Source organism: Haliotis rubra, unplaced genomic scaffold, assembly GCF_003918875.1.
Source record: "Haliotis rubra isolate DU_JTF1 unplaced genomic scaffold, ASM391887v1 Scf76, whole genome shotgun sequence".
Lineage (NCBI taxonomy): Eukaryota > Metazoa > Mollusca > Gastropoda > Lepetellida > Haliotidae > Haliotis > Haliotis rubra.
The window spans coordinates 584,614-606,378 of record NW_025767479.1 but is presented as its reverse complement, the minus strand read 5'-3'; the positions used below and the strand labels follow the sequence as shown (position 1 = coordinate 606,378).

Sequence of the window (21,765 nt, the reverse complement as noted above, 5' to 3'; positions counted from 1 at the left end):
TATTGTACATCATAGGAACTAAAGTAGTTGCAGTTATGGCTACTTTTGATCTTCTAACACTTGTGTAAAGGTTTAGAATATAGTGTACTGCACTAAATGTGTCAATTTCTTATGTAAATATTATTCAAACAATCAAAAACTTTCAAAGAATAAAACACAGTAAACCCTATATGCATGATATGATATGATATTGAACAAGGCTTAATGTAAATACTGAAGTCAGTTTCATGAAAAAACATCTAACTAAACGCAAAATATACATCATAATACTGACAGTGTAATCGGTAGGATTGGTCGATTATGTTTACTCTTGTTCAACCGACCTTCACCTCAAAGAAATTGCCTAATATGTACAACAATGTTGACGTATGACATCACTACTGTTGATCGATTTCTTACAAAATGGTGGCTTTGCTGAAAATGCTACGCAGTGTAAAATCGGAATTTGTCTTTGTTTACATTTCAAACAGGCGCAGTCTTTCGAGCACAGCATTCGTTTTCACACCCATTATGGTTCGTCTCATTTTATCTAGACAGTTGGTATTGGTGACAAAAACCATTTGTAATTCGATTCTAAAATGTATGGGGAATTCAGTGGTGCATTTTTCGAAGCTGAATAAGAAATGTACGTGATGTAGTAGGTGTCTCAATACCGGCCTTTGCGAAACATGATTTTGTAAACGCTATCCGGTAAAGCGGATAAGCACTCTACGGCGTTCATGTAAGTGTATTTTCGAAAACATCCCAACCAATTCTAGATTCATCCGCAACGTTTCAGAATTATCATTAGCGATTTCATGTAAAACTGATATCAGTGATCATGAATATGTTATTTTTGAAATTCAATACTACCAGTAATTATCCGATTTTCACATTTCAAAACATACAGCAAATAACACTGTGAATCGCAACTTTGTACTGTGTAAAAAATGGCGACATTTTCGATGAAGCCTATTTTAAAAGGTCATTTTCAGCACTCGAGCTTTGTCTAAAATAATAATGGATGGTATCAAGAAACAGGAAATCTCCCGCAGAATTCAAAACTGTGAAGTTTATTTGTGTGCGTGGGATATTTTGATTTTTATTGGACTTCAAAGTGAGGGTTGAAGGGGAAGGACATATGTCCCTGTGGCATCCAGGGGGTTAAACAATTTTATTTCCACAAAATCCTGATTCCGAGAATCAGCTCCCATTCAAGTAGATAGACACTGATCATGTTTAGTGTTCCCTATACTACTTTTCCATCAATGAACAACTTGATGCAGAGGTACAGATAAGCTGCGTATCTGCGTAATTACGCAAATATCTATTATGTGAAAACTCAATTCCTATTAAGTCTATTCCGTACAAGTAAGCTTGAATTTTTGTAAATACTCAGTAAATGTGACCTTAAATGCGTACACAAATGTAAAATCTTTGCTTGCGTACAGGTGGATAGATAAAATAACTGAGGTATATTGAGAGATTCTATTTCAGGACATGAACTTCGCAACTTGTAGTCTTCTTATCGTTTCTCATATCACAGATCAAATATAAATAACAAACACTAACATTTAAACTTTATTATGTTTTTAAAATTAATGGAAAATGGCAAAATACCCAAATGAGTTTGAGTGAGGTGAGTGCAATTTATTTGGTTACTGAAAGGAAAATTAGGATACCCAATTGAGATGAACACAAGCGAGTACATAACTCAATGACCCAAACAGTTATCTGTAGCTCTGATGATGAACAATTAAGTGGTGAACAAAGTATTTAATTTTCCCATTCTACTTTTACTTCCTGACTGTATGAATATATAAATTGCAATGAAAAGTTCAGAATTGTACAAGTCCCTTGGACTGCCACTTCCTTAAACAACAGACCATCACATGTCTACTAGTTGTGACTACGAACTACTTACCACTTCGTTGTTACTGACAACCATACACACAACATCATCCGGCGACAGGATGGCACCATCACGAGTCCTCAATGTAACCAAAGGTTTCTTCTGGTGAATTTTCTCATACCGTCGAGCAACATCCTGGGCCAGCCATGAGATGCTCTGATTGCTGTAGTGACAATTATCAATCAATATTTTCATGTAATATAATACAATAGACAAGGTAGATAGTAAGTTTCTGTGCATGATCTGCAACTAAGTTAAGAAGCAGCAAGACAGGGCAATACAGAGCATCTGGCCTTGTGCATGATTCTGTGTAAGTAAGTTTCTGTGCATAATCTGTGATTGTACTTAAGAAACAGCAATGCTAGGCAATATGGACTGTCTTGCCTTGTGTAAAGATATATAAGATACTGCATATCTGACACTCAAAATAACTGACCTGGAATTCTTTAAACAACAACACAAAGGAGTAATTTATTCAAAAATGCCTTTGTCTTTGTGGTTTGCAAACAAAAGGCACACACATTCCAGCAACACCTTAAAGCCACACTTTATCTTCCATACTGATGCCTTTGATTCCAGAGATGTGAATATAACTTACGTATCTGGGACTGGAACCAACAACATCTGACCATCAATAGTGACCTTGAGTCTCATGACCCCTGTGGAGGTCAAGGCCACACTCTGATGACTAGATGAAGGAGGACCAGTACCTGTATTAGTCATTGTTGAGAACCCATTTTGAGAAGGTCCAAAGTCATTGTTTTCTATCTGGTATACAGAAGCACTGTTTTGTGCACTTCTGTTTTCCCTGAGAGGTAAAGTTTGTCAACTTCATCTGCCTTGGCTTAGATTTAGTTGAGAGTTTTGATTGATTGGCTGAGCTGCGACTCTGTACAATATTGTCACTATTAACACCTGACACAACAAAATCATCTGTAAAATCATCCACACTCAACACATCAGGGTTTGATGGAGCTGCCTCCATCTTGTTATCACTGGCTCCACTATCATCATCATCAATCACAAAACTTTTCCTTTTGGACGTATCACATTTCTGTCGTTTGGAATCGGCTGAGCCAGACTTCCGTGACCCTGAGGTTGAAAACACTCCTCCAGTATCCAACTTCTTCCTTTTCTGAGGCTGAATGTCATCAATAAGCCAGTCATCTCCAACAAAGTCATCTGCATCTAGCAAAGCACTTGAGCACGTGGGACTCTTGGGAGTGACCGAGTTATGATACGCTGGTCCCACAACAGCAGCTCTTTGAGATGCACTACCGATACCAGACATGGCATGGCGGTAGTTGTTTGTAGCACTTCCGTGTGGACCCAAGTCCTCCAGAAGAGGATTAGGGTAAAATTCCTGGCTGGCTGTCTGAGACAGGAGAACAACTTCCTCATCACTGAAACACAAGGGCTGGATGTAATAGCAGTACAACACCACACACAGCATCAGAGCTGGGGCATCACATACCATGTCACATAAGAAAGAACTTTCATAAACTTTGACCAACTAGTGAAATGCCTAACAAGAACTCACCATTCCCCAGACAGAAAGAAGAAAAATGTTTTACTATTTCAGTCTTACACTGGTGACTCAAAGAAAATATATTTTGGAATGTCTAATGATGGTCCTGAATGACAGTATTTCCAGGCACTATGGAATGTCTTCCGCTTCAAATGTTTATCCCACTGAAGCAGGAATAGACGATCTTAGCAGAGTCATAGAGCCTGAAACTGTTCTTCAGAATAATCTGTATTGTCTTTTTGGAGATTGCATTCTTAACGAACACATATTGACTGTCACTCTCTCATTCAAATAAGCAACAGTCTCTTTAGCTGGAAGAAAGGTCGTTCTTATGTAATAGGATGTCCTGTTTAGCAGTAATAGGTGCTCAGATATGATGTTAACACAGGTTTGATAATATTTGCTGGTGCCCAAACATATTCCCCAAATTTTATTTCATTTCAGACAAAATATAATTGGGCCTAAATAAAAAATTTTTAAATGTTGTGGTTCCAATTACCCGACCGACCCTTGAATTCTGGTGCCAACCCTATTTTTTGAAGCGGTATGAATAAAATAAGCTTTCAGATACCATTGTTTTTTTTCGGGCACCGATAGACATCGGTCATTCTGATAGAGAAAGTCGACATGATGGCTGCAAGCTTGTTTAAATAAACAATTACACATTGATAAAAGAGTTATTAGTTTGTACTTTGCTTCTAAACAAAATATGTAAAAAATATTTTTTAAATCCTACCTACCTACCCTAAATTTTAAAGAGGTGTAATCGGAACCACAACATTATTTTTATTTGGCCTTGTGTTCTTTTCAAAATATCACAGTGGAATCAAAGACAGCAAGACATGTACTCTAAGGAATCCTTAACTGACTAACCTGCTGCCGCCTTCACTGTCTGAAGTTATTACAGCACGGGATGACTTACTGAAAATTGAAATATTTAGATGAAAGTAAGAAATACTGCTCAAAATGCTGTCAAAGAAGTCAGTTAATATGATCAATAAGTATCTGTCAGGTTTCAAATAGGAAACATTTTCACCTGCCACCAGTGGAGGTCCTTTTCCTCTTGACTGTGACCTTGACCTCTTGTAATGTCTGACTTTCTCTGCTGCTGCTGTCATCATCATACAGGTCAAGGACAGCTGGAGGTCGAGACCTGTCTAAAGGTCTAATGTTAGACCTTGGTATCTGTCCACCTGTAATGCAAGAGTGGGTGATTGTCTTCATGTTGCCATAAGCTGTATTCCAGTGAAATCATAGTTAGCAGAAAGTATCAGAATTGATGCTCAAACCTGACTCTGAGGTCATGCTGTCTATAAAATATCCAGAAAAAATCATTCTTTGGATTTGGTTCCTGTTTGGTTCAGAACAAACATTACAAACTTTGAAGTAAGTAATATGCCTTTTGGCACAAACTGTTCACAGCATGTGTGTGTATAACTGACACGAAGCATGTTTGTAATTAAGAAAGCCCTTCAACAAGAAAGAAGGTCACAAAGATGTTTTTTAGTCAATAGGAGCTATAATATAAAGTTAACACTATTTTTCAGGGCATTATCATTTGCAGAAGCCTTAGGTCTTTCATTAACTGCCCAACAAAGGAGGGCAGTTGAAAAGACCGAATGCATCTGCAAATGATGATGCCCTGAAAAATAGCGTTGCAGTTATTATAGCTAAAATGGATAGAATTTTTAATAAAATAAAAACATGTAATTTTCTGACTAAAATTGATATTCTATACTTATCCTGACTCATGCTAATTATGCTTGTCTCCTTCCTCTTGCGAATGATAGTGGAACACTTGAAATCCCTTGAAGTGCCCTTCTAAAAAAGCGGACGTAAAATCACTCACCCACGAGTAGCGTCCCTTTCCTCCCCTTTGGCGCCCAAATGGTCACATGATCAGCCATATTTGTCACTCTCTCCGTATGTAAGCCCGACACCCGGATTTACAGGGAAATCCAGAGTGCCATAAGAGGGGAGGTTGGGAGGGCTAACCTCATGAGTCAGGATAAGTATAAAATATCAATTTTAGTCAGAAAATTGCTTATTTTTCCTTATCCTGACTCATGCTAATTATGCTTGCAGACTCCGTCGGAAACGGTGGTGGGTCAGGCCACATTCTGGATTTACTGGTTGTAGATTTAAGTCCTGCATTACCCCTCTTGGGAACTTATGACGGCACTGTTGAAGATTCTGTTCTTTTAACTTCTCTCTGAAGAGTCTGGGGGGACCACAACTTGTCAGATTTCTTCCGAAACTTCTCCTGACATTTTCGTGTGGATTTTAGATATACTAATATTCCATTAGTTATCTATTGCAACTCCATCTCTTGATGCGTGCATCAAGTGGAGATGCGACCCTTCTTCTTGTACAAGTATGTCCTATACAAGTACAGGGTCTATCACTCATGCTAGTCTGTCCCAGACGTGTGCATGGACTTATAGCCATTGCTCTCCAGAGCGTTGGTTTTCACAAGTCAGGTGATAAAAGGGGTGAGATTTACTCAGCGCCTTTGTGGAACCGTTAGTTGTTAGTTGTTGTGCTACAACAAGTGGCCCAAACTGGTGAATGCCTGAGACGTCTTCGGTGGCAATGTCTCTGAGGTAGTGGTTGGCAAACACCGTGTTCGATCTCCAAAAGCAGCCCTCCATTATAGTTGTAATCGAGCAGTTTCCATGCAGAGCAAGTGTTGACGCCAGGGCTCTGACTTCATGTGGATTGGAGGCTTGTGCAGGCTCAAGTCCTGCTGCTTTATAGGCCCTTAGTATAACCGCTCTCATCCAGATCGATATCGTTGTCCGAGAGACTTCCGTGGGCGTCTCGTTGGATAAGGGGATGAATAGGCTTGAATTTTCGTCTCCTTGTTTTAGTTCTCTGTAAGTAGACTTTAAGTGCTCTGACTGGGCATAAGGATAGATCCTGCGTATCCTGTGGCCCAAGGACTGTAGATAGTGCTAGGATGTGGAACTGTCTGTCAGGCTGACCAGGCAGTTGGTTCTTGGCGATAAAATCCCTTCAGGGATGGTTATAGTGGACGAGATAGGGTCAGGTCATCGACTATGCTGAACAGGAGAAAGCTGAGTTGCAGCAGACTTGTTGATCTTGTTGACCCTTGTTTGTTGATGTAAAACGCCACTGTGGAGTTGTCCGTGTGTACCATGAGTCGTGCGTTCTTTAGTACGCTGGACCAATGTTGTAAAGCGTTGATTACTGCTTTCATCTCCAACAGATTGATGTGTGACTTCTGATCCTGACTCGACCACTTTCCTGCTGCCACTTCGTTGTTGAAGTGCGCACCCCATCCTTGTAGGGAGGCATCCACATAGAGATGAGTGTTGTAAACCGGCTCTGACAAAAGGTTCCTCCGCAAACGTTCGACTTCTGAGTCCACCATAGGAGATATGGTTTCAGGCTGTCCAGTAGTATTAACGGATCTAGGCTGTCTAGGTGGGCGTTCACAAATACTTGTAGTGGGCGCAACTGTAATCTCCCTCTGCGAGTCATGTCTTGAGCTGAGGTGAATAGACCGAGCATGCTTTGCCAAGCACGTAGTGTCAACAGAGAGAGCATTGCTTGAAATATCATCTGTTGTATCTTGACCCAACGATCCTCTGGAACGACTATGAGATTCAGTGGTGGGATGAGTCGAATGCCTAGAAATTGCAGATCTTGTTTCGGCTCCAATTCCGACTTGAGGAGATTTACTAGCCATCCTAGTTGAGTGAGCAGCCTGATGATGAAGTCTAGTTGCAGTCTGAGTTGACTGGGATCGTGATAAGCTTGAATCCCTTCGTCCAGGTAGAAACAACTGCATAGACCTCGACGATGTAGATATGTGACGATGGGCTTGGTCACTAAAGTAAAGAACCAGGGGGCCGACGATATTCCAAACGGTAGAACCTTCCACTGGAAGTAATGTCCTTTGAAAAGGAATCGTAGGTATTTCCTTGAGTCCTGATGTATCGGGATGTGGAGGTACGCATCTTGCAGATCTATGCTGGCGAGGTAGTCTGCTGGATGAACGAGATGTTGGAGCTGAGGAAGATGTATCATCTTGAATTTTGCCGGTCTGCGTCGATACTCCCGATTGAACTTCCTCATGTTGTAGATGAGCTGAAATTTCTTCTTGGAATTCTTCTTCGGTACCAGGAAAATTGGGGAGTAAAACCCTGGCTTGATGAGATCTTGATCTATCTCTTCTACTGCCTCTTTGTCGAGTAGGGTCTTGATAGCATCGTCCAGTTTCTCTATCTGGTCGGCTGCATAGTTGAAGGCCATCGGGTTGCTTGTGAGCGGCGGAGTGGCTTCCAACTGTATCTTGTACCATCTGCGCAGTATCTGGGATACGTAGTCATCCTGTAGTATTTTCCAATTCTCCCAGTACCGTTGAAGACGCCCACCCACTGTCGAAGGTTGTACAGGAACGGCTGGGGGTGGAAGACTCCAGTCGTTCCAAACCTGGCCTTCAGCTCTTGATTCCTCTTGCAACACTAGGTGCTCGGCCTCTTCCGGGATTACCTCTAGGAGCTCCGGTTGGGCGATGAAAGGAGCCCCATCCTCCTTTCATGCTGGAATACTTCTTTTCTCTGGCTCCCCGGACTCCTGCAAACTGAGAGACTTCTCTGACGACTTCTTCAATTCCTCCTCCGAAGATGTAAGATGCTGACCATGGGGCTCTGTATAAGGACTTGGTGAAGCGTTCACTGCAAGTGCATGCTGACAATAACCCTTGTCTTCTCAAGAGAATCATGCCCGCTGATGTGGATGCTAGGTGCTCCGACATAAACTGTGATGGTCCCTCTTCTGCATTAGTAGAGCTGAGTATATCATCCGGTCTTCTTCGGCGGATGAATTCTTGAACTTCGAGATGAGAGTTTCGTTGATAGCCCCCGATCTGGCTAATCCGAAGAAGTACGTCTGGTGGTTGTATCCAGCTGCGCTAACTTCTTATCCTCAATCTTGTAAGTTCTCTGACAGGAGTCAGTGATAATCTTGTAGTCATCATCAACCTCTGGAGCCTTCAGGAAGGGTTCCATCCTATGTAGAGGGAATTTCCTGGCGTTGAACGTCGGGATGTGCTGATTCTGCCACTTGGTGGCTTTATCAAAAGCTGCGCAGAGGTTGTCTGATACTTGAGAGATCGGGTTGATCGGTGGAAAGGTGAGCGTTGGTAGCACTCCTCACTTCAGATGGGGAAGATCGTCGTGTCCGTGAGCCTTCTCACAGGCTTCCCTCTTAATCCGAATGTGGTGGGGAGACTGTAGAGCCTTCACGCAGGCTAGTAGTCGTTGTAGAGGTCTTCATAGCAGCCTTCTCCTGAGCGGAGCGACGCTCCATCATCGACATCATCTGGTCTGTAAACTGTTGCATGAACAGTCCTGGGTTGAAGTTCTGCGTTGTCTGAAGAGACTGCTGCAGGGATGATGCATCTGATACTGAAAAGACGTCATCTAAGGCTCGCTGCACTTGTGAAGAGTTGACGCTGCTGCTATCTCTGGTACCCGATGTCTGCGTTGAATGAAGGTCTTCTGTCAATGTCTGCGCTGATAACAATGCCGATGTAGCTGTAGAAGCAGGCTTCGTCTTCTTACTGACGATGGTGAATTCAGGTATGAGGATGGGTGGATCATCATAAACATCTGCTTCTTCCGGAGGAACAATCTCGGCTGAGAAAGACCTCGTCTTCTGTGTAGAGCTGATCTTAGACTTCGCTGAAGTCTTCATGGTAGTAGCCTTCTTCTTCTGCGAAGATGATGATTTAGCCTTCTTTATCTGCGATGGGGTCAGCTCAGTAGACGATGATCTCTTATGGCCTCCGGCGTTCACCACTGGTACATCGACCTGCTCCCGAGAAACGTTCAGCAATTCACTGGAATTATGAATATCTGCAGCAGTGGTTAACACACGGTTATCAGCGCAATCACTCGATTTAGACATGACTTGTGAATACCTTCGTACCCAGTCCTTAGCACGTCTATGGATGGAAAAAAGGTAATTAGTAAATTCAACCAAAGTTAAATTTACACAAAACTTACAGCGAGAGCTGAAAGAACATGAAACAGTGCAATTAGGACATAATAAATGAGGGTCAGCCGCAGACACTCGGTACCTACAACGAATACAAGTTTTCATCAAATGTAAACATGAAGAAAACACATGTCAAACAACAGAAATTCAGATCAAATTTCAAACCGTAATGTAGAATATAATCCTAAAAACTGTATACAGCAATAATTTTGATGTAAGGTCCGAAAATATAAAAGGATATGTGCAGTATAAGGACCCAGGTGCTCTCACAACTGTCCTCAAGGGCAAAGAAGGAGAGAGTGACATATATGGCCGATCATGTGACCATTTGGGTGCCAAAAGAGAGGAAAGGGACGCTACTCTTGGGTGAGTGATTTTATGTCCGCTTTTTTAGAAGGGCACTTCAAGGGATTTCAAGTGTTCCACTATCATTCGCAAAAGGAACGAGACAAGCATAATTAGCATGAGTCTGGATAAGAAAAAATAAATGGTATCGGTTTTGAAGCATTTACTGCTAACAACAAACGATGGAGGTCACTGAAACACGTTTTACAAATATGGAAATGGCATAGAACAAAACAGACGTCACTTTTGAGAGTGACGACATTCGACCTTGACCTTTTCCCATACTACGAGCCGCCATTTTTTTTCAATGCTCAACAACGCCAAGAGTTCCAGTCGATGTTTTCATTGCTGCATGTTGTAATTTATGGTACAATTGTTAAGGTTGGCACCGGCAAGAAAGTGCATAATGGCACAGGTACATGTGAGTCGAATGTAAGTCAGAAATATCGTCAATATTGAACCCAAGTTCAAACGAGCCGTAGGTGATTGAACATCAAGAGCTGAGCTCCTTATGACGTCACCTAACAATGGGCATGCTAATGGCCCGTCGTCAAGCAATTTGGGGGCATTTTCAAGTTACAGTGGCCCGCTCATTTCTGATAAAATGCAGCATTTTAACGATAATTCTATCCATTTTAGCGATAGGTTGATATAATTGTGTGAGGCAAGAGTCTGGTAATAAGGAGGGCAGGGATTGAGGTGGGAGAATAATTTTAGTACATCTATGTGCCAGAGGCATTTGCAGCAGTCATGGGTATGACCATGCACCCATTAGGTGTCACTTCACACAAGACTAGAGTTATCTCCCCTCACCTTTCATCCCACCCGACAGCATGGCCTCAACATGGGCGTATGACAGCATCACCTCTCGGCTCAATGTGTCCTCACAACGCTGATACCAAGCTCGCAGGCAGTCTAGTGCTGTTTGGCCCTGAGGTAAAGAATCATTGTCTAGTACAGTTCAAATCTATATCAATTAGTGTTTGGACAATACATACGGTCATGATACAATAATCAATATGCAATATACATGATGCATGGAAAGGTAACAAAAGTACAATTTTACTTGACTAAAGATTCAAATGATCTGATGTACTGAAATATATAATGAACAGCCCAATAACATCAACATCCCAATAGCCATTTTACATATCCTACTGTATCAGTACATTGAGCCAGTGAGTTTGGTTTTATGCCACTTTTAGCAATATTCCAGAAATATCACGGCGGGGACACCAGAAATGGGCTTCACACATTGTAACCATGTGGGGAATCGAACCCGGGTTTTCGGCGTGACGAGCAAACACTTTAACCACTAGGCTACCCCATCGCCCCGTATCAGTACACTGACCTATCATACAAACTGGTGTTGAACTGTTATGTATTAAGATACATTAATCATTCAAACTCTTTCATCAGTAATGAAGGTTTACGTCGGGAAAATTGTAAAGTGTGGCGGAGTTTGTTGGTTGGAGAGGTGAATGCTTCTATAAATGAGCAGTGAACAATTCTACAATAATAAGATGGCAGCCTTATACCCTTAAAACCCAAACCAGTGGTCTGCAGCATGCGAGCAAAGCTGCATCTGCATCTAAATGTATCAATATTAGTTCAAACAAACAACAACTCTAAAATTTCTGAAAAAAGACAAAGGGCCATGTTTGAACAAGTGGGTTCAAATGTTTAAGGCAAAAGTTAGGACACAATCAGTCTGTTTTGTGTGCGAGTTATCTTCCAAATTGGTCATCAACCAAGTACTGTCCATAGTTGTAGCCCCATCATATTTCACTGTTTAACAGGGTTACTTACACTGGGTGCCTTCCTGATTACCCAAGCCAAACAAAAAACAACGAACCATAACATGAGACACTTATATCAACAAAAATTGAAGACAAATATTCCAAACTGATCGCGATAATTGTTCTAGTGTCAGCATACATACATCATCATCCTTGTTGTGGATATTGGCCCCATGTTGAAGCAGGATGTTCATGATCTCCGTGTTGCCGCAGTTGGCAGCATCGATGAGCGGTGTGATGCCACCGCAGTGCTTGCCTCCTCTGTCGTTGACCGTAGCGCCATGCTCCAGGAGGCACTTGACCACTTCATAATGATCATGATTGGCAGCCTCATGCAGGGGAATCCACCCACAATAATCACGGGGGTTCACTGGATGGCCCTAAAATTCAGATAAATGATTCCTGGGAGAATGAGTAGCCATAAAACTCACTGCATGTCAACAATTTTGTCGTTAAACATTGACGAGTGGGTTAGAACTACTGAAACTGATTGTGTTGTCTGTCTTGCAGAGTATATGAAGAGTCAAGCACTGATGACTTTCTAACTGATGCAAGATAAGGAAGCGGCAGGTCCTCATTCCACCAAGATATCCTAGGATAGTGGTAAGGCAATGATTAGGTTATGTGCACTGCAATAGTTGTGCTCGGATCAAATCTGCAAATGAAGCCCTGGGCCTATTTTCGAAAGTGTCCCAGCTAAGACAGATCCTACGTAGTTAAGACAGAAGTTAGGACATCCTACCATTTGGATAAGACCCATTCTCCAAATGATCCTATCCCTGTCCTAACTTGAGCTAGCAAGGATAGCGAACTCTTCAGAAGGTGAGATAGAAAAACCTTCATTAAGTTGGGGCTTCCCCTAAATAATACCCATAATTCATTCCATATAAAAACACATAATATAAGGAAATTCAGCTTTTGATAGACTTGGTAGATCTAGAAGAAATTGTTCAATATTTTCATCACATTATAGTAGTTTTAAGTTTTTGAAAATTCATTTTTCGACAAGGTGATAACAATTTTACTTCAGAATTTGAAAGTATGCCAAAAAAACAATAAGGATATTAAAGATATGTGCAAAAATATTTTCATTGTATTTGTTTTTTAATGAAAATCATGACTTGAACTCTCATTATGCGTCATCTCACAAACTGAAAAATTCACCTAGGAAATAAATAGGAGTTACTTCCCCTATCAAGTTGGCCTTGACATTGACATTTCACGAAATGTGACTGAACAGAGCAATGTTGTGATTAAAAAGGCCGAGCATAGGTAAGAATTGAACAAATCTCTTTTGTAGATCTAAAGAATATGTGCATTGCAACAAGTGTGTCTATTCATTATCGATAAATCGATAATATATACTCAAAAACCTCTTCGTAACACATCAAAACTGTGTGCTGTTGTAAATTCTAATGTAATTTAGGTGAGTTATTTTGTTTGCCAGCATCAAAATTGGTGAACAAACAATTGCAAGAACCACACTATGTTGACTTCCACGAAGATAGACTCAGGACAAGTCAGAACCTATCCTAGTATTTGTCCTAAGTTAGGATATCCTAGCGCTAGGATACTTTTGGAGAATAAGGTAGGAACCTATGATCAAAGTTAGGATATCCTAGGGCTAGAATCCTTTCAAGAATAGGGGCCCTGGTTTTGATGAACAGTTAATCTCTCTATATATTTTAAACAACCAGATCAAATTACTGGATTAACAAAAATATACCAACAAATACTTGTACAGTACCAGCTGACCATATTTCTAATCTCAAGACAGCTGACTGTGTTCATATTGTTAATACCCTGTACTACACAGAAGCAAGCGTCTGTCAGAAGCGTCACCTACCTTCTCCAGCAGTGTTTTAACTTTCTTCACATTCCCCTCTATACATGCTCGATGCAGTTGTGTCTCTCCCTTCTCATTCACCTGCAACACATCATGGCTGTGTATGAAAAACTAATCAGAAACTTGGTCGTATGAGTGTTATCCACAAATTAATGAATAGTCTTGAATGTATTTCAAACAGGCAAAATCTCATCAAATCTAATCTGAGCATAACTCTGCTAATCCTTCCATACAGACAGTTGTAGAAACAACACAGACACAGGATGTAGAGACATACATCAGTATCCAGTCCTAGCAATGATGTACACAGGATGTAGAGACATACATCAGTATCCAGTCCTAGCAATGATGTACACAGGATGTAGAGACATACATCAGTATCCAGTCCTAGCAATGATGTACACAGGATGTAGAGACATACATCAGTATCCAGTCCTAGCAATGATGTACACAGGATGTAGAGACATACATCAGTATCCAGTCCTAGCAATGATGTACACAGGATGTAGAGACATACATCAGTATCCAGTCCTAGCAATGATGTACACAGGATGTAGAGACATACATCAGTATCCAGTCCTAGCAATGATGTACACAGGATACCTCCATTACTTAGTAACCGCCTCCGTGGTGTAGTGGTTAGAGCGTCCGCCCGGAGAGTGGAAGGTCGTGGGTTCGATCCCCGACCGCGTCATACCAAAAGACGTTAAAATATGGTACTTGTTGGTCCCTGTCTGGCTCTCGGCATTAATGAGTACAACAAGGACTGGTCAGTTCGGTGTCAGTATAATGTGTCTGAGTGGGGTATTCATGCTTCACTGCGGCATGGTATCTCAGTGGGCTAGCACTATAAAACCAGCTTAAGTCTGGGCTAGTACAAGCAGCCACACATACACATACACATGCATGCACGTCGTCATATGAGCGAAATATTCTCAAGCACGACGTTAAACCCAATTTCACCTCACCTAACCATTACTTAGTAAGGTCTAGCGAACTAAGTGGTTTGTTACTTTTGGTTTTGTCTGTACCCTCCTCCTGACAGAACCTGTTGTGCTTGGGGCAGACAACTCCTCATCAGAACAATCTGGAATTTGAAGAAAGCATCAATGTATGTTTCTTGTGTGTGTGTTTGTTGTTTAACTCTACATGCAGTAATATTCCAGTTATATGGTGGCGGTCTGTAAATAATTGAGTTTGGACCAGACAATCCAGTGTTTGACATCATGAGCATAGATTAACACAACTGGGATACGATGACATGCACCAACCAAGCTATCAACCCAGACTACCCGATCCTTTAAATAACCTCTTAGGAAGTGAAATTCTATTCTATACAAGGATAGGAATGATAGATACCACTGCAATGAAAATATATTCAGGAAGGCAAAACAAAGCTTTAAAGAAGGTAACATTTCCCAAAAGGACTTTCAATTTAAAAATTGGTACAACAACATACAAATAGCCATTCCACATGAATGACTTTTCTTTTTACTCTGTTACATGTTCTTAATCCAGGTAAATACAGATTGGTCCAACAAATGTTAGGGGGGTATTTCTGCATGTACTTTGGATGTTAGATTGTAACCATATACAATCAGGTGCCAAAGGTTTGTCCCAGAAACTCATACAAACCTTAGAGGTTATTGATTCTTTGAAGAAAGTCTTCCTCGGGGAAATATAAGCATTAAAATGTCCATTTTAAATATAAACATTAAAATGTCCATTTTAAATATAAGCATTGCAAGAAGACAAAGTCATCAATATCCCCCGCAATGGCAAAATACTCTTCATGATTATGTCTATGAGTTATGATTATGTCAAATATTTAGGTGTGTATATAGAAAAGTGGAAGGAGGGTATTGAAAGGTTTTTAAAGTTCTGCTCCAGAAAATAGCACTATCACCAATTTCAGTCAAAGTGAAACTTGTTGCCATGGAAACACCAAACTATTTTATTCAGAATTCCAAAATTCCAGATATATGTATGTGCCAAGTTTGGTGAAGAAACATTGAACGGTTTTAGAATTCTGCTCCGGAAAAGAGCACTACCACTAATTTCAGTTTTAGTCAAGCTTGTTGCCATGGAAATGCCAACAATATTTTATTCAGAAATCCAAAACTAGCAAAAGGCACCAGTACACCACCAGACCAATCTATGTGCCAAGTTTGGTGAAGAAATAGTGAACGGTTTTAGAGTTCTGCTCCGGAAAAGAGCACTACCACTAATTTCAGTCTAAGTCGAAACTGTTGCCATGGAAACGCCAACAATATTTTATTCAGAATTCCAAAACTACCAAAAGGCACCAGTACACCACAAGATCTATCTATGTGCCAAGTTTGGTGAAGAAACAGTGAACGGTTTTAGAGTTCTGCTCCGGAAAAGACAAAAGTGCATGGACAGACGGACGCACGCACGCGCTTACGCACGGACGGAGTCCATTTTAATACCCCCCGCAAAACGCGTTGTGGGGGATAAAAATGTCCATTTTAATAGGAGTATGATAAAAAAAACGACACCAAGGAAATTCTTCAAAGGAATTTAGAAGTTGGTGTAGTAATACAAGACAAATCTTATGGATAATAACTTCTTGATTTATTTTTCACAACGTTTCTGGGCTGGTTCTTGTCGATTGCTGCAACTCTATCGATTGCTCTTCTATTCGTTCTCAGGATGGTTTTTAAGGTTTTGTCGGAATAAAATGTCACATCAACACTGGCAGTATTTCTAAGGAGTCGACGGATGTGATGGCTAATCTGGCCTTGGTAAGGAATATTGATTCAGATGTAAGCTGGTTCAGATTTGGTTGGACTGTGATTTTGTGGCTGGAGGGTGGTGGCGATAGTCTGCTCTACAAGTTTCTTGGGATATCCGTTGAGGGTGATGAAGGTTGTTTTGAGGTGGTCAATTTCATTATGGAGTTGTGCTGGGTCGCAGATAGCCTTGGCACGTCTGGTTAGGGTAGAAACTATGGCTTGCTTGATTTGTGGGTAATGGTTGGATAGAAAGTGGATATACTGGTCCGTGTGTGTTGGTTTTCTATAGACAGAGGGAGTGATCTTGTTGGATGAGTTGTCGAGTGTTACATCAAGGAAGGGCAGTTTGTGTTGATCTTCAGTCTCCATGGTGAACTGGACTGTGGTGAACTGTGCTGTGGTCGTGGTCAGGATCAAGGATGGCGAAAGCCACTATGCTGGTACAGGAAGGTGGACGATACGATAATCCTGAATATTCCCCGGTTGAGCATCCACTCGTGAGGGGCTAGTATACGTCGTGAGAGCACGTCTGCATGGATGTTGTCTACCCCTGGGAGATAAACAGGCATCACCAGAATGTCGAACTGATCGCACGAAAACAGAAACTGCCAAGCCTGCTGAAGAAGAGACAGGGACACCATACCGCTTTGCTTCAGGATATAGGTCATCACCGTCTGGTTGTCCATCCCTAGACGAACAATTTGGCTCCGAACCTGTTCCATAAAGCGTTCGAATACTAACTGCTCTCAATTCTAACATACTGATGTGCAGGGTCGCCTCTAGGACCAAAGGCCCGAAGTGAGGAATCAACCACCGAGTTGCATCCTCAGACGTGCACCCCAAACTATGTCCACGGTCGCCACCATGCTGCCGAGCAACTGGAGCCATGTCCACGTCGAGCAACCCTCTGAACTTTGGAAATGCGGTCTCGAGACAGGGAAACTATGCCCCGCTGTGTCTCGAATCTCGCCCCCAAAGAAAACCAGATCCTGTGTTGGTACCAGCTCTGATTTCTTGAGATTGATAATCCAACCCAACTTGGTGAGAGTATCCATCACTGTCTGTGTGGATTTCCGACTCAATTGTTGCAAGCGCTCTGAGTAGCCAGTCGTCCAGGTACGGGAAACAACAGTTGCCCTGTGCCCTGGCAATCTCAGCTGGAATGAGCATGACTTTGGTGAACACCCTTGGCACCGTGGAGATGCCGAAGGGGAGCACACACAACTGATAGCACTTCCCGTTGAAGGAAAACCTGAGGTATTTCCTGAACCTGCATCGGGACATGAAGGTTTACGTCTTTGAGGTTGATTGACCCCTGCCTCTACAGAAGAGATCACTGAGTGCAGTGTCTCCATCTTGAAAGACGGCACCTCTACCATGTCGTTCACCCCTTTGAAATTTAGAATGGGTCTGAACCCTCCGTCCTTCTTCATCACCAGGAAATATGTGGACAGAACCACCTCGATGGCTGCCTTGTCCAGCAACGACTGGACCTCGGCACAGAGCGTATCTTCTCCTGAGAAGTCGGCACTGGAGTGTGACAATTCCCGGAGAAGGGAAGGGGGGGCTCGCTTCCACTGCAGCAAATGGCCATCCCTGAGCGTGGACAGGACCCAGGGATTTGAGGTGACTTTCTCCCACCCCCGAAGGAATATGGAAAGTCGGCTGCACAACAGGGATGTTGGGCAAAAGGCATTGGATCCCAGAGGTTGGCAGTGCAATGACTGCTTGCACTTGGTCTTCTAAGGGCACCCGAGGAAGATTTACTGGGAAGCAACGTAACCACACCAGGTGAGGGTCTTGGGGAGGTATTGTAGCGCTGCATATAATGCAGGGCTTAAATTGCAACAAACAGAACCATGTTATGTAGCTGTTGCATAGAACATATAAGATATATACACAAGCAAACAGCAACAATTATTATGCACGGGCGATATCAAACACTAAAAGCCAAAGCAATTTAATTAAACTGAACATGCCAACATGTAATACGATACATACATGCTAAATTACCAACCAAGACTTACCGTAAATTCACTGAAAGCGAATTATATTAAGGCAAGCCTAACATATGAAATAAATATTATATATAGACATCCTTACTTGGTGAAAGTGAAACGCTAGCAACACATAAAAAGGATGAATGCAAACCGGGTGGTCCGCCATTTTGCCTGCCACATGGCTGGAAATGGGCAACCATACGGCAAAGTTACAACAATTTATGAATGAAAATACTAACATATAAATTCCATCTAGAATGAACCATGCACGTCGTTCCAGTAGAACGACAGCTTGAAAAAGTGAGGTACAAGGTAGACGGCTAGAGTTACCTGCTCTTGGCTGTAGGGGAGTCCCTGAGGGGCCCTGTAGGGGTGGTCTCACAGGACAAAAATGTGTTTTTTGTTTTGTAAATATTTTTATTAAAATATAGTTACAACTGTCATAGGTTTTTAAATGGACATTTTAAAGCTTATATGTACCCCAGGACTTCTGAAAAAGAACCAAAAGTTTCTGTGTTGTATAGACATGTGAAGATCCGGGTTAGAATTGGTCTTCAGCAACCTGTGCTTGTCATAAGAGGAGATTAACGGAATCCGGTGGTCAGTCTCGCTAACTTGGTTGGCACATGTCATGATTTTCTAATTGCGGGGATCGATGCTGATGCTGTTGATCACTGGATTGTCTGGTCAAGACTCGATTATTTACAGACCACCACCATATAGCTGGAATATTGCTGAGTGTGGCATTAAACAACAACCAAACCAAACCATGTTGTATAGTGGAGCAAATATTTATCTTTGCTTTACTTAATATAGTGATCTACACTCACATAATATCGAGAACTGAAAAAAAACCAGAAGTACATATGTGTTTCATGCACCTTAACCTAAGTTTTCAATACTGCCACTATAGCTTCCAAGGACTGTTACCTGACTCTGTCAACTCCGCGATGCTGAGGTTTCCATCCTCCTCTGACTGCTGGGTGTCCAGCTCCGAGTCAGACAGCTCATCCCCAGACGAGATGCCATATTTGTCCCTCAGCTTGCGGAGCTTGTCTTCAGTCTGCTGTTGATGAGTCTTCTGCCTGAAGACCTTCTGTACTTCAACCAGGGACTTCAACACCTGAATCTGACATCACACATACAGATGAGACACACTGAGTGAGTGAGTGAGTATGGTTTTACGCCGCTCTTAACAATATCCCAGCAATATCATGGCAGGGGACACCAGAAATTGGCTTCAAACATTGTGCCAATGTGAGGAATCGAACCCGGGTCTTCGGCGTGACGAGTGAACGCTTTAACCACTAGGCTACCCACTCTGTTCATGTCTCCCAAAAGTCAGTGCTAAGATTTCTCTGTGAAATAGGCCCAGAACAAAGTAGGAACCCATGCTTGTCATACAGGAGAGCTACATTGGGTGGTTTCCATGTGCGAATCGACTGTCAACAATTAAACTCCAGCACTGCATATTGTTGCACATGCTTTATTGGTTTATTACTCATACAAGGCAATAAATATAAACTTTGACATCCGCTTTGAAAAGTGTTTCAACATGTCTATCATCAATCGTCATCTTTTTTATTAGAGCAGTTACATCAATTGTAATGTTTAACATTAGAATAATACTGGAACATGGCCATTCTTTACCGTAAACAAATGTGATACAAGAGTGAACACATGAATGGATGCCAAAAGCATGTCCCCATTGTATGGAGTTATCTTCCCTTACTGTTTCACTCTCTTTATACAGACACCTGATTGAACAGCAAACCTTTTGTCTCACTCATGGATATCAAACAATATAAGGAAACTGTTGTAGTAAGATAGTAAAAGGTTAAGATCACAAACAAATCAGGTACCACCTTAAAGAAACAATCTTTTGAATGTCTTCATATGTATGCTGACGCATAATGTTCCAGTGTCAAGTGATATACAGGGCTCCAGATAAGGGCTGTATCAGCGTATGTACGGATAAAAAATATGCACGATACGGTAGGAAGTATTTTAGAAAACGTAGCAGATACGCACCACGGCAATGGTGTACGGTATTAGAATCATTTACAGACGTATTTATCTGAAAAAGTATTGTTTTATTGTTTATTGACCTGTTTACACAAGACCAGCAATGTTGTGGTGCAGATATGAAAAGAAACACAAAATTACTGATACTCCATGAAATTCCATTCAGTACTCTAAATGTACTCTTCTGGTACTCCTATATTGAAAAAGTAAGGAGTACAAAGTCCTGATGTTGAACAATTATCTGGAGCCTTGGATATATACAAGTATTGTACATAAAAATGTCCATATATCTTTACAAACCTGTAATTTCCTATTTTTAGCTTTCCTTGCAAACTCAAAAGCCGAGAGGTAACACTGGCTGATTTTTTCATAGCTGGACCCTCCGAGCTCTTCCGCCTCTGCAATATTCAGCCAAGTACGACAAACCTGGACACATAAGCACAAGGTTAGCAAACATCTACCTCATGTGTAAACTAATAGTAATAGAGTTCAACAACAGCATATTTCACTACAGGTGAAAGTATACCTATGCTACAACATCAGACACGCGAGGCCTCCACCTACCTGCTCTGGGTCATCAGTTCGACAAGCCAGCTCCTTCTTGTAATACTCTACGGCTTTAGCAAACTGTTTGTTATCAGCAAAGGTTTGTGCCAGTGACACATAGATTGGAATCTTCTCCTTCTTACTAATCTGTAACTGTTCTCCACAAGCCCACTGAAGACAAGAAAAAAAAAGGTTTTAGAAGTGGGATAGTGGAGCCACAAGATTGAATATATATTGGCATCACCGAACAAACATAATGCAGTGCAGGGACGTTAATGGCTCCAAAACATCAGATATCAATCTACAATGCTAACTTTAATCATGCTTCTCTTACTTTAATACATTTTATAATTGTAATTTGTGAAATGCAGGTATCTTATCGGGTTATAATAGTTATCTGCCTTGTTTGAGTGGTGCTCATAAAGTGATGTCTATCAGGGTTAGAACTTAACTTTTTAAAGTACAAGCAAAAGACTACTTATGTCTTTTTAAACTACAAGTTAAATTAATTTTCAATAAGCAAAAACATAAAACTAATGTAATTTTTCAAGTAAAATTGATATTTTTATACTTATCCTGACTCATGATCTTTTGCTTATCTCCCTTTCCCTTGCGAATGGTAGTAGAATACTTGAATCGCTTGAAGTTCCCGAAGCAGACGTAAAAATACACTCACCCACGAGTTACCTCCCTTTTGCCCTTTCCTCGCGCGCAAACAGTCATGTGACCAGCCTTACTTGTCACTCTCTCCTGTTTTTCTGCCCATGCACTTGAATCTGCTGTGAAATCCTAAGTGTTTCCAGCGGGGAGGTTGGGAGGGCTTGACCTCATGAGTCAGGATAAGTATAAAAATATCAATTTTCCTTGAAAAATTACATATATTTTCTTATCCTGACTCATGATCTTTTGCTTATAGAATCCTGCGGATTGGTGGTGGGTCAGGCCACTTCCTGGATTCATCAGCTGTCCTTAGATACGTCCTGTATACCCCCCCCATGGGAA

At 41.5% G+C, this 21,765-nt stretch overlaps 1 protein-coding gene across 1 annotated transcript in view; it reads right to left on the bottom strand.

The window, feature by feature from the left end:
- LOC124260354 (tonsoku-like protein) overlaps positions 1 to 21,765 on the bottom strand; it is a 43,150-nt gene that overhangs the window by 10,124 nt on the left and 11,261 nt on the right. Inside the window, 12 exon segments of the mRNA XM_046694644.1 lie at positions 1,904 to 2,054; positions 2,490 to 2,647; positions 2,649 to 3,294; positions 4,293 to 4,340; positions 4,456 to 4,612; positions 10,605 to 10,722; positions 11,734 to 11,970; positions 13,437 to 13,517; positions 14,450 to 14,523; positions 19,123 to 19,321; positions 20,518 to 20,643; positions 20,782 to 20,934. Coding sequence (XP_046550600.1) covers positions 1,904 to 2,054; positions 2,490 to 2,647; positions 2,649 to 3,294; positions 4,293 to 4,340; positions 4,456 to 4,612; positions 10,605 to 10,722; positions 11,734 to 11,970; positions 13,437 to 13,517; positions 14,450 to 14,523; positions 19,123 to 19,321; positions 20,518 to 20,643; positions 20,782 to 20,934 — 2,148 coding nt within the window.